Below are 13,237 nucleotides of genomic sequence, written 5' to 3'. Positions count from 1 at the left end.
CGAGCTAGCAGAACCCAGCCATGCTTTTAAACCATTGACACCTGCCTTCAGCCTGCCAGTTGCTCTTTGCCTCTCTTATTTATTTGCGTGTGCTCTACATGTATCCGGTGCAGCTGAATGCTATTGTGTTCTACCACAATCTATAAAAGCAGAACAATCAGCTTGAAAAAGAACAATTTCTGCAAAAATCGTTACTCCCCTCAAATGTTACTTTTCTCGATCTTAATCAGTTTACTCAATGACCAGGATATTTCTGGACCAATTTTTAAAAATGCTGCAACAATGTTCTGGCACCAAAAGCAACCTCCATTCTCCTCCCCCCAGACGGACACACACATTTACTACAGGCGCATAGGCTCTGTGCACATCCACACTCTCAGGGTTGCCATTGTCCGTTTATGCTAATTGCTAATGATTCATCCTGCCATAGTAGTTTCTCTTTTCCTTCCTCCAGATTTTTCAGAGTAAAATCATTGCCGCATTGAAAATGGGATTTGGCCACGTCTCAGTTGGGTTTGTGAAAGATTTCTAGATCAGTTCAAATTTACTGTGCTATCAGGACCATTACTTATATCCCTAAACACAGTATCTGCATACTTACACAGGTTACAAAGAATCACAAAAAAAATTACAACACAGAAACACGCCGTTTAGCCCAATTAGTCCATGTTGATGCTTATTCTCCACACAAGCCCGCCCTGTTCCCATATCTCTTTATCCCCCTTTCCTTCAACCACTTATCTAACCTATTCTTAAATGTTGATAGGTTCTCTACTTCAATCGCTAACTCCAATAGTGCATTCCACAGCCTCACAACTCTCTTACTTTTTTTAAATCTTGTATCTATGCCCTCTCATTCTAGATTTCTCAGCCATTGGAAACAGTCTCTTTCTATCTACTCTTTCCTATCCCTTCATAATTTGAAATCTCTCTATCACATCACCCCTTAATCTCCTCTTTCTAATGAAAACAGCTCCAATTTTCGTCTTTATTTGTATTTGTATTTCTCATACTAGGCAGCAACTTAGTAAATCTGCATTATACCCTCCCACATCCTTCTTATAATGTGGAGCCCAAAACTGCACACATTACTCCAAATGTGGTCTTACTAAGTTTTTACATAGATTCACCAATACATCTTAACTTTTATATTCTATAACTCTTGCCATAAAATCCAGTATTCCACCAGCTTTTGTATGGCCTGATCTGCTTGTGGTGCTACTTTAAATATCTTGGGAACCTGAACTCCCAAATCCCATTCAAAGTATAAGTATTACTTTTTTTTTAACCAAAATGTTCAAGGATAGTCTTCACAAATCTCCAGTACCCAGCTAAGACAGCGCTGTATGGTCAACCTGCTACTATGCCTGTGCCAAAGTCTCTCTGTAGTTGCCGCAATTATGGCACTGGACTAGCAACCCAGAGGTTGAGAGTTGTGAAATTTGTGAAACTGAATTTAATAAATCTGGTAATTTGGGGACTGGCATCAGAAAAAAATGATCTGGGTTGTCACAAAAACTCAACTGGTTCATTAATATCCTTCAGGGAAGGAATTCTACCACCCCTACCAGGTCTGACCTACATGTGACTCCGGTCCTATTTAACATGAGTAATTTTTAATGCCCTCTGAACGACCTTAGCAAGCCACTCAATTGTAAAACAACTGCTTCAAGAAGAAGACCCACCACCACCTTCTCAGGGCAACCAGAGATGGGCAATCCCTGGAACAAAATACGAAACATAATTCTGCGGAGAATCACAAGGCGAACCTGCATCACATGACGCATAGAGACACTTTACTGTGCTTTAATGCACATTTAAAATAATCAATAAAAATCTGTAAGTAAAATTTCACACATTCCACGGTCCCTGTCTCCAGGTTTATTTAAATTAACTATATCTTATTTCATCAAGCAAGACTTGAACAAAGTGCAAAGGGGCAAGCAGCAATTTACAACAGTTTATCATTTCATTGAGGTCAGCTTTAATTTTGGATCTTGGGCTTCTTGGGAGCAAGTGTCTCCGATTTCCATTGATGAATTGTAATTACATCTAACTCAGGGCCACATTTTGAACATAATGAAAAGTAAATACACAAGGTAACCATAATATGGCTTTATATATCAGAGGAGGGTGACTTCTAACATGGCAAATCAAGTTTTCCAGTTTAAAAATGTTTTCTGTGAGAAATACTTCAGCACACTTGTTCTAGTCGGGACAATTCGGTCCGCTTGACTTTCACATCAGTCATGGAAGAAATGGAAAAAGTATTAACACAACAGCTGAAGTCAAATGGAGCAGTGGGCTCGTCATCCGGCACCACATAGCTCTTTTGTGGGCTGAACTTGCAGCTATCTCAGAGCATAACAATCATGTTTGTTGGTCTGAAAGACTGCAGTGACCTGTTAATGAAAGTTCGTTTCTGCTTTCATCAACTCATTTCTAATCATTTTGGAAACTAAGTGAAACAGCAAGAGATCCAATAAGTCCATCTAGATGCAGTTTATTTTATTAATTAATGTTTTGAATCAATGTTCAAGGTCCCCTACAATTAACTTTTGAGTTTCATGTTACTATTACACTGCAGATTGCTTAAAAAAAAATGAAGGTAGAGTTTCTTTGGAACTTTTTAAAGTTGGCCTTGCATCGATTGCACTTATATTGCAACCAGTGCAAACGCCAAGTGGTGTGAGTCAACCTCCTTAAGTTGGTCTCATATCACTTGCTCAACTCAATGTCCTGCAAGATCAGTGACTTTACTTCTAAGTTATGCTGAAGTTTTTGTGTCAATGGGACACACAAACCAGGTAACAACAGTGCAAAAGTACAGTATAACAGCAAATCAGGCATTTGGTAAATACAGTTTTGGTCTGATGTTATTTGATGTTTAGTTGTGTTACATGGAACCAAACGGTGAAGAACTATAACATTTTGTGTATAAGTGGCAGTTTCATTCTCTACTGGAGGCTGGTCTTTTAGCCATTATGCTCCTGCCCTCTGGAACTTTCTTCTAAAACCTTTGTATATCTCTCCCTGCATTCACCAGCCTCCTAAAACATATCTCTTCAAACGCACCTTTGGTTTCTTTCCTCTCTGTAAAGTCCTTTACTTCTTGCTTAGCATCCACTTCTTCCCTTGTAAACATTTCTGAGATATTCGTTACACGAGGAGCACTACACAACTGTTGTACGTTTAAAGACATGACTTATGCACCAGTTCAAGTTTCAGCAAAATGGCAACTAGAAAATAGGGGAGCACCAGACACATGGATAGAACTTCACTGAACTTTTCACCAATGAACATGCATTTTTAAAATGTCTTTGCCCTTTCAAGCTTGGCCTTCAAAAGAACAGGTTATTAATCAGCAACTGGTCCCCAAGAGTGGGCGTGTGATACGCAAAATAACTTCGTAAAGATTCTCTTTTAATTGACGTTAAAAAATAATTGTAACAGTTTATTTTCATTATGTGTCAATGTGTGGATTGTAAAGGAAATTCAGCTGAACAGGTTGTTGTGCAACACGCTGCATGTTTTGATAACAGCCTCAGACAGTTCTGGTAGAGCGAAGAAAACATTAAAATTACTTTTAAAAGTTCAGCACAAAGCATTATCTATGATTCCTACACTCTCTTCACCCTCATAGAATACTCACATACTTGGTCCCTCTTTAGAGAAAACAAATGAAAATAGCATCATAAATACTGTCATTATAGAGAGTTTAGGCACAATGCAATCCAGAAAATCTATCATTTTTCCACTGTGAATTTCAGTTCAATTTCACGTTTCCACTCATTTTAGTAGGACTAATTCCAGCTCATTTTCCTAAACTAAACAACGGGAAAAACATTTTAAAAACTAAATTAACTGTGATTTAAGAATAAGGATTCTAAAAAAAAACCTCGAAAGGGCCAATACTCTAATCTTAACACAGAATATCTGTTTCACTTGTACTTAACATACAAGTTTCTGAAAACAGTGCGAGCCTGTACCAGTTTTATTGAAATAATAACCGATCAATTACAAAGAATTTTAAAGATCCTCTTGAATAGGTTCTGAGATTTCCTACTACATATATTTCCTACAGCAGCTTGTTTATCAAATTAATGTGCTCTAATCAGAATACATGGAGCCAGCTGCTGTCCTTTACTACAGCTGTAAAGGAATGTGAGGAAAATCAGCTGCCTACCCAAGTGCAAGTTTAAATCCAAGCACGAAGCAGCTACTTCTGGGCTGATGAGCCTCCCCTACGTACTGCTGAACTGAAGTCAGAAACTGCATGACGCGGTCTCTGCCAAATGATTTAAAGTTGCACGCCTGGTATTTCTGCCGGGGTTCTCCCAATCGGCGGAATCCCCTGGAGAAACAGCGTAAATGGCTAAAAATGGCCACTTTTTGCCCTTTTCCCAGGGTTTCTGCTGACCTTCCACCGAAGTAACGATGAGAGATCGGAGGAACCCTGCAGAAACTCTCCCCTGCAATGTCTGTAACTTATTGGACCCTAATTTCAAATTGACAGCATAAGTGGTGCTATTACACACACAATATCCGAGGTGCTTTTCTCTTCTGATTGTCTCTCTCTTTCTCCCTTCTCTCCTGATCTTGCAGGGGATGATTGTGATAGCGATCAGGAGCAGGAGCCTCTGCTGATTCCAGGGTCACTGAGGACAACAGTAGCTCCCCAATTACTGCCTATCTAAAATCGACTAACTCAAACTTAGGACCTTCTGGTCAATGTAGAGGATTTCTTCTGTGTCAACTGTGTGGTGAGATTGTAAATATATTCTTTATGAGCAGGTTTATGATTTTAAGAAAAAGAAATAACTTTCATTTATATAGTGCTTTTCACGACCTCAGGACATCCAACAAAGTACTTTTGAAGCGGAGCCACTTTTGTAATGTAGGAAACGCAGCAGCAAATTTGCACATAGCAAGGTCCTACAAACAGAAATTAAATACATGACCAGATAATGCTTTACTGATGTTGGTTGAGGGATAGATATTGGCCAGGACACTGGGGAGAAGCCCTATACTCTTCTTCAGATAATGCCACGGGATCGTTTACGTTCAACCTAGAGGGCAGACGGGACCTTGATTTAATGTCTCATCCGAAAGACGGCACCTAAACAGCGCAGCACTCCCTCAGTATTGCACTGAAGTGTCAGTCTGGGTTATGTGCCAAAGTCTCTGGAGTGGGATATGAAACCACAACTTTCTGACTCAGAGGCAAGATGCTACCAACTGAGCTCTGGCTGACACCTATAATACACATAACACAGAAGAATTCTCCACCTGTATGGTGTTGTTGGCCAGGGGCTGCAGAAGTAACCTGAAATTCCGAGCTGCTGACACACAGGCAAAAGCAACTTTTGAACTGAAGTAACCTGAGTTCAGTCGCTGGCCTGAGCTGGCTGGAACCGGTTTGAATTAGCTAAGTTTTGTGAAAGACAAAGGAGATGTGATAAGGCACAAGTCCTTATTTAGAAAAGGAATAATGAGGTAAAGCTACCTAAGTCCTTGGAACAGAGCCAATGAGGAGAAGACACAGACTAGGCGAGCAAGCCTAAACCAAAGGGAGAGAGAGACAGCACAGCCTGAAGAGATAAGATTCGGAATAAGATTGAAGAATCTGGGGCGTGGAGCCAGAGCGAAGACTCCAGAGACCAACCATTGCGGAAGTGGAAGAACCTACATCAGGGACGTGGAGACGACGTCGAGAGAGAGAGAGAACGGAATGCCTGGCCAGCGTCAGCTCTCCTTTTCGGGTATTATCCTTTATATTCTGTGACCACTCAGGGAGTGTCAGAGAAACCTAGTGGGTGTGCGTTTAGATCCTAGTTTGGGTATAAAACTGTATAACCTGGTACAAACTGCATGTCTATATCTAACCAGACGTATAGCGTTTAGATCCTAGTTTGGGTATAAAACTGTATAACCTGGTGCAAACAGCATGTCTATATCTAACCAGACGTATAAGCTATATGTATATGATCTAACGGCATGAATAAAGCGAATTGAGAGTTAAGAGAGAATTGACTCTTCTCCTCTTTGTACTAAGCCAATAACCGTAACCGGTGACCTCCGGTCAACAGTGTACTAAAACACCAGGCAATGTTTTAACTAATTAGGCCAGTGGAGAAATGCACAATATTTAGTTTGATAATTTGTAAATATCAAAGTATTAAAGCTGGGAATGAAATAAACAAAAACAGCAGCAAGACTGCAATTTGAATAATTCAATGAATTTAAACTTCGTTCTATACTTTTTCAACATGCTGGAGAAGCAGTTACGTAATCCGATGCAAAGATGGAATATGATAATTCTTTGAGGTTAAATCTTGTTGGATAAACCAATCCTTTCCAGAGTGCGTGTCTCACCTGATGACAGCAGACTGCCGCTGCTTCCACTTATGATTTTGCCTTTACTTCCCATATTGGCTAGCTTGGAGGTCTTTAGTGTTCCAGTTTCTGTTAAATCAATGGCTATTTCACTCAGACTTCTTGCTGCATGAATTTTTGACTGGAGAAAATAACAAAAGTAGTAAATAACGGAGCCGAAACAACAATGCACAGCTCATAAAGGCATTAACATAAACAGCGTTTAAAATGCAGCTGGATGCTATAATTGGAAAGTTAAGGTAGGAGAAGGATGAGCTTCAATGGACATTGCATATCTTGTCCTTCACTTCTCAAAAAAAATTGAACTCCACGCTCAGGAGTTCAATGGCAAAGAGTAACCTACCAATGACCAGGATTATGATGAAGAATGAAGATTTCAAAGATTATAATTACAGGAAAGTAGCAGGAATGTGCAGTGTACTAAATAGAACCCTGCGTCATGTCTCATTACTGCTTCAGTCTTGGTGCAAGTAGGAGCATCGTGTACACTGAAAGTAGCCAATTTAATGTTTTCCCCTCAAATGTTCTGGCCACCTAACCAAAAGGTGTTGACTCACGATGTATAAACAATGCCCTTTAGCACCTTAGGCTAAGGTGACATTCGTCATGAACCAGGCAGTGTGTATCGACAGGCAATTTGGAGACAACGCGGCTGAGTCTGATAACAACAGACTGGATAGTGAGCAGGATCAGGGACCCTGGCTGATTTTCCCCCTCTGTAGCCCAGAGACACAGGCAAATTGTAGAGCCCAAACCACAGCCTGGCTAAGATTAGCACAGACCAGTCATTGAGCTTGGAAACTTCCTGGTCACTATGGTTCACTCGGCAGTGCACTTACCAATTGAGCCAAAGAGATTGCAGGGGAGGCAATGGAAGCTATTAATTTAAGTCTGTTCTCCAACATCTCGTGCAAAGCAGCATTTATTTATAAATAGGTTTCTTAAGTAAAAAAAAATTCTGTTGATAGTATGTCTAAGCGGCTAAAACATCTGAACAAGGAAATAATTTTACGCTGGTTTGGGCTCACCTTGCTTTGTTTTCTGTCCAGATAGAACTGATGCTGGCTAATGGCCATAGCCCAAATCGACTTAATCAGAGCAGCACTGGCATACCATGTATGCACTGCGATTCCACTGTGACCAAACGTTCTCCTGGTTACAGAAGCCCTGGGAACGTAAACAGAAAGCAGAGTTGCTGGAAGACTTTGTCTCTTACCCCAGGGGTGTATAGAATTACTGTTAACAGTAGTTTTATCACTACAATATGAACCCCGTCCCTTGCTATAAATGTAGCAGCATTCCCTCCTCCCACTAGATTATGACTCGTCAAAAAAATTCCAGATCGATCCTACGATCCTATTCAGAACGATTAATGTATCCTAAGAAGTTTCACTTATATACTGAAAGAAACCCACAGGATACAAGGTAGCAGCCTGCTTACACCATCTTTACACATAATGTTAACAAGTTGTGTACAATTTTAGAATAGCAAATATTCTAAACTTTTAGAAGGAATCTGCTTCTATTCTCTTTTACCAGTAAAAACATGAAAGCAAGCAGTGATTTCACTACACCACGTATGGCACTTGTAGCCGATGACTGCGGCGCTTTGCTTTACCTGCGTGGATCATGGACTTCCACAGAAAACTTCTTCTCTCTGAAGTACAGGTTCTCCAATTGCCTCCATTGGAAAATCTTGACAAGACAAAGAATTAAGAATGAAAGCCGTTCGTTATTTCACCCTCTTTAACATATAAACAACTTCTCTTCAGGTTTTCTGCACACACATGTCTACCCTTTCACAATCTAAAGCCTCTGGCTCTCTGTAGTTTCTCTCTCTCCTCCTTCTGCAAGATGCAGAAAAAAAAAACTGACAAGGCTGCGAGCTGATTTCAAACACTTTGGGTGTGTTTTCCTGAGGACTTTTTTCTTAAGAAAAACAGCTAACAAGTCCCTTCCGGTAGTCTGCTTTCCCTCTTCGTTTTCCATACAATTCCTACAACACCAGTCTTTTCCTGGACCCGCAGGCTTCTTGCTGCCAGTACTTCTGAGAAGTAAGCAAAACCATCTGTGACTCAGTACTAGAGGACTGCTGAACATAATTTCCTCCCCTCATGAACTGGTTGGAAGTAAAAGATGGGAAGACATTCGATCACATGCCCCTCGTGGGACCCGACTTCCTGCTCACTAATCTACAATAGCTCCTGACATTTACTATTGCTAGGAGCAACGTAATAAAAGCTTAAAGGTTGGAGCCTCTTTCAGAACCTTATGATCAGTCAAAAACAAAACAGGACCTATCATAACTTACAATGCAGCGGATTGACTGTCAGCATTTCTAAAGTAAAGAAAAAAATGAGCCTATGCTACTTTTGTGTTGCTTAAGTAAAGTGGCAATTTCAAACCCTTTTTTGTTTCACTGAAGTTTTGTTTGGTTTCTGGCCACTCGTGATCTAGTATATGCTAATGAGGGGTTTTAGCTCCCATTACAGCAGAGGTTCAGGAATTTCAAACATGCCAGATGTTTGTGTTGGGAGAATTTCCAGCTGAGACCACATGGGGTTGTGTCAAAGGGGGAAGAACCTGACACCATAGCCTGTGACTCCTGGGCAGCATCACGCATGAGACAAACTCCAGATGCTTGCGATGAGAGCTGCTCTCCACAAATTCTGAATGGAAACAACAGTGCGTGGGGCTTAGCATCTATCTGCAATGCTGTTCTTCATTAGACACGTAAAATAAGGAAGCACGGGAGGAGAAATGATTCCACCAGCCTATCAAACTTGCTCCTTTCTCAGGTCATGTACACTATGTTCTATTCCTGCCCAGTTAACCAAGGAAAAGAAATAAAAACAGAAAATGCTGAAAATACACAGCGGGTCTGCTAGCATCTGAAAAGAGAAATGACAGGTTAATGTTTCATTCAACAGCCGAGAAAGGATCTACTATGCTTCAAGCAGTAATCTGTTTTTTTTCCTTCTTTTCAGATGCTAATGATCATAATGTGCAGTTCTAGCGTTTTTGTATTTTTATTTCAGATTTCTATCATTTGCAGCTTTTCTTTTAATAAAAACATATTCTGCAATGTCTCCTCCTGCTCCCTCCCCGTACACAGTAAAAAGGATATATGCCCAAACTTTAATGTCTTTTCTCTTTACAGATGCCAACTAACTTACTGTGTATTTCCATTTCACATTCCCCACAGTATTTGATCATCTCCATCTCATTGAGGCGAATAGCATAGATGCATTTAAGGGGAAGCTAGATAAGCACATGAGGGAGAAAGGAATAGAAGGATATGCTGATAGGGGTAGATGAAGTAGGGAGGGAGGAAACTCGTGTGGAGCATAAGCACCTGCATAGACCTGTTGGGCCGAATGGCCTGTTTCTGTGCTGTAGAATCAATGTATATTTCTTCTTACAATCCTCATTTACTCATCCAGCTCTGTTTTTGAAGGTGTTAATTGACAAACCATTAACTGCTTTACAGACGTGCCACAATGAACAGAATTACCCTCAAAATCTAATGGAAGGTGAGCACTTAATCTTCAAGTGAAACTAGTATTCAATTATTGCTCCTCAATAGCTGACCTTTTAATTAATTAAATGCTGAACTTAGCTATCATAAAATAAAGATAGAAAGTTCTGGAAATGTGCAGCTGGATTCTGAAAAAACATCTCTATCTGAACATTATACCGCCTTTTATTTTATGTGTACTTCCAGATTGCAGATTTCCAGTATTTCTTCTTGTTTTGGACTCCTCATTAAAATTCAGATTCAGAATCATGGGTCTCATCCTTTTACTTGGGTGGTGCAAAAATCTCAGAAATATGCAACTGTGATATTATCTATTCCCTGTGCTGATTTCCTCAGTCCCGTAACCTTGCAGAGATATGTGCAGATATGTTTATTTATTCATAACAGCTTACACACTTGCTTGTCTGCATCATGAGCCACCACCAGGGAAAGCAGAATCGATCAGAAGATTGCGGATTCCATAACCTGGAAAATGTTTAATATTTTATAAAGTAAAGGGGTTCGTGACAGGGAACTAAACCACAAGGGAGGATAAAGCCTGAGGAGCAGACTGACATTTTATTAAAATGGAAGGAAAAGAAAGAAAGCTTTGCGAAAGTTTCTGCAACAGCTAGAAACTGCTCCAAGGAAAATATTGTGAAGGAAAAGAGCAGCAGGAGGCAGAGGTTTTAAAAATATCCCCACATTTCTCTTTGGTCACGGAGTAGTGCAAGCGTGTAATAGGACATTGTCTTGTGATGTAATAAGACAACTTGTACAGACTTTGCAACATTAACCGCTCAGTGACAAAGGAGAAAAGGCATTTTACGAAGTTGCCTCAAATCATCTTGTTGATCCGTCCAAACACTCTTTAGTCAACTGCCCACCCTGCATTTCTTGACTGCATATCTGCTCTTCACTTGATGATTCTGTGATTGTCGACTGGCCTATTTACTCTGCACTAGTAGACTGGCCTGTCTACTCTCCACTTAATACTTGACCTATCCATTCTGCACTCTCTGCGCTGATCTGTTGACTGCTCTGCGTTTGTTGACCACCCCAACTGCTCTATTGGTGTTGGCCAGTCTTGCTGCTCTACACTTGCGGACCATCCTGCAGAGCAGTGAAAAGTCTTCGGATGCTGTTGGTACACTGAATTCTCCATTTCTACTTATGACACCAGGGAAACAGCTCACATCTGCAGGACTGTGGGGATAAAAAATATTAGGCCTGCTCTATTTAGATGTGTGGCTTCCTGCTGTAACCTTTAAATTAGTATCATGCCTTAATGCACAATAACATGTGTTCCACATCGTGTGTGATGTAAAGAACAGCTCAGTGCTTAAAAACATATACAGCAACCAAGAAAACAGATGTTAGTAAACATTGTTGCCTGCAGTGCAAATGCATAGCAACAGTAAGAATTACCCAGCTAAAATTTTAAAGGAGTATAATTTTTAAATGGACTCAGAAGTAGAATATTTACATAATAGCAATAGAAAAAGGCAATATTCAAAATGGGGTACATCACTCTCTCACTGTGTCAGTGGGTGAATTCACTGCAGGGTGTGGCACTGAGTCATGCAGACCAGGAAGGTCTCAGGTTTGATTCTTCAACCATTAACTTAATTGAGCACAGGCAAAGATGTGATGGGTTGCACTGTACCCGGGCTATGGCGAAGAAAAAATGTCAGCCAGCATTCCTGCTGCTGACCCAACACGTTGGAAAGTGGGTATGTGTAGATATTGGGAGAAGAGAGCATCAAGCTTGGCTGCCATATCCCCATGGTTTGAATAGCCCATTGCCAACCATTCTCTCAGCTCACACGTGAAGAATGGCCATTGGGACAAGGTTTCAGGAGGGCTACATCTTAAGGAATGAGTATCACCGTAAAACGATTGAATATGCAGCACATTCAAACTATTTGCCACCATCCTTACTGTTGCTCAATAAGCTGCTGTGATGCCCTGCTGCTCAATATGAGTTTCTGGCTCAAAGCAAAAACAGGGGTAGTAAATGCAAAAAACTGCTTCTCACATCCTAGACATGAAGGGCTGATTTGGAAAGGTGCTGAACTAGCACAATATGTTCTGCCTCATTATTTACCATGAGAAACTAATTCAATGGTTTGAATAAGTAACATCAGTCACTGTACTCCAAAAGCAATTCATTCTGAAAAGTGCTTTGAGACATTTTGATGAGGTTCTACACAAATGCAAGTGTTATATTTTATTATTTTATGCACATTTTGGCAGACAGATGCATCCCTCATTAAAATAATAATTGTACGCAAATTGCAAGAATGACAGGAGCAACCAACATATATTCCACAGGCCAGATTTCCTGTCATATTTCTGGAATGAAAGATGAATTCACTGCCATCATACGTAGCAGAAGAACAAGGAGCTTTGCAGGCTGATTTGTTGCTTTATATTTTGTGACTGTTCTTCTTCCTTCAATTGTTAACACTATGCCATAAATGTAAATGGTCTCAAAATGACTGTGAATGATGGAAACTCTTTTTAAAAAATGTTTGTGCTGACATAACCTCTTGTCAAAATTAAGGACCATTCATTTAACAGTAATCCTCTGTAGTATCAAACAGTTGTATTGAAGCACAAGAAAGCATGGAACATGAGAGTAGGTCATTCAGCTCGTCCAATCCATTGCTTTCAACAGTAATTGTCACAGGAAGAATAATGGAGTGGGTAAAGACAGAGTTAGAGAGACCCAAATAACTGACAGTAAAAATTCTACCATAATGCTGTGCTTTGTGCTCAGCACGGAGAGGTGGAAAACATTAGTTTCTCTCAGTATTCAGCTGTGACACTGTAAACCTGTTTACACAGTAAGCTCCCAGCCAGGCTTATCTGCATCTCCCCCTCCCCCTAACCACCAAGGAATTTAATCCCCTAATGCAAATATCCTCAGCCCTTAAGAAGTGAGCTACCTTCCTGTTTGCTGATCACATGTCACAGTGCACAACCCAGCTTCATTTTCTTCAGGAACCAGACGCACTAATGGATCCAAGATGTTCCCTTGGCAGCAGCACCGATCCCCCTGAGACCCTACACTGCACATGGTTTCAAAGTGATTGTCCAAATTTTTGTCACAGACGTTGGGCAAAATTTAGAACCGTTGCACTCTCTCTCTCAGTAGCAAAATTGAAATCATGCCCCTATGGAAGGCCTCAAAGTTTAAAGTTTTTAACAAAGAAACTGCTTCTAAACCAGAAACTCTAGTTGCAAAGCTTTTATTTTTGCCTCTAGGATAACTCCTGCCCTCAATTCTGATCCACAAATATTGTACAATAGAACCTCCAT

At 40.4% G+C, this 13,237-nt stretch overlaps 1 protein-coding gene across 10 annotated transcripts in view; it reads right to left on the bottom strand.

Moving 5' to 3' along the window:
* Nucleotides 1-13,237, bottom strand: part of frmd4a (FERM domain containing 4A) — a 521,753-nt gene that overhangs the window by 40,421 nt on the left and 468,095 nt on the right. For all 10 annotated transcript variants that reach the window (XM_068005053.1, XM_068005054.1, XM_068005051.1 and 7 more), the window contains 3 exons: nucleotides 8,015-8,091; nucleotides 7,425-7,563; nucleotides 6,376-6,517 (listed from right to left, as the gene is read on the bottom strand). In XM_068005053.1, coding sequence (XP_067861154.1) covers nucleotides 6,376-6,517; nucleotides 7,425-7,563; nucleotides 8,015-8,091 — 358 coding nt within the window. The remainder of the gene's footprint in view (nucleotides 1-6,375; nucleotides 6,518-7,424; nucleotides 7,564-8,014; nucleotides 8,092-13,237) is intronic.

This window comes from Heptranchias perlo, chromosome 24 (assembly GCF_035084215.1).
Source record: "Heptranchias perlo isolate sHepPer1 chromosome 24, sHepPer1.hap1, whole genome shotgun sequence".
Classification (NCBI taxonomy): Eukaryota; Metazoa; Chordata; class Chondrichthyes; order Hexanchiformes; family Hexanchidae; genus Heptranchias; species Heptranchias perlo.
Note: the sequence above shows the minus strand (reverse complement) of the source record. Positions and strands in the feature narration are given on the sequence as shown.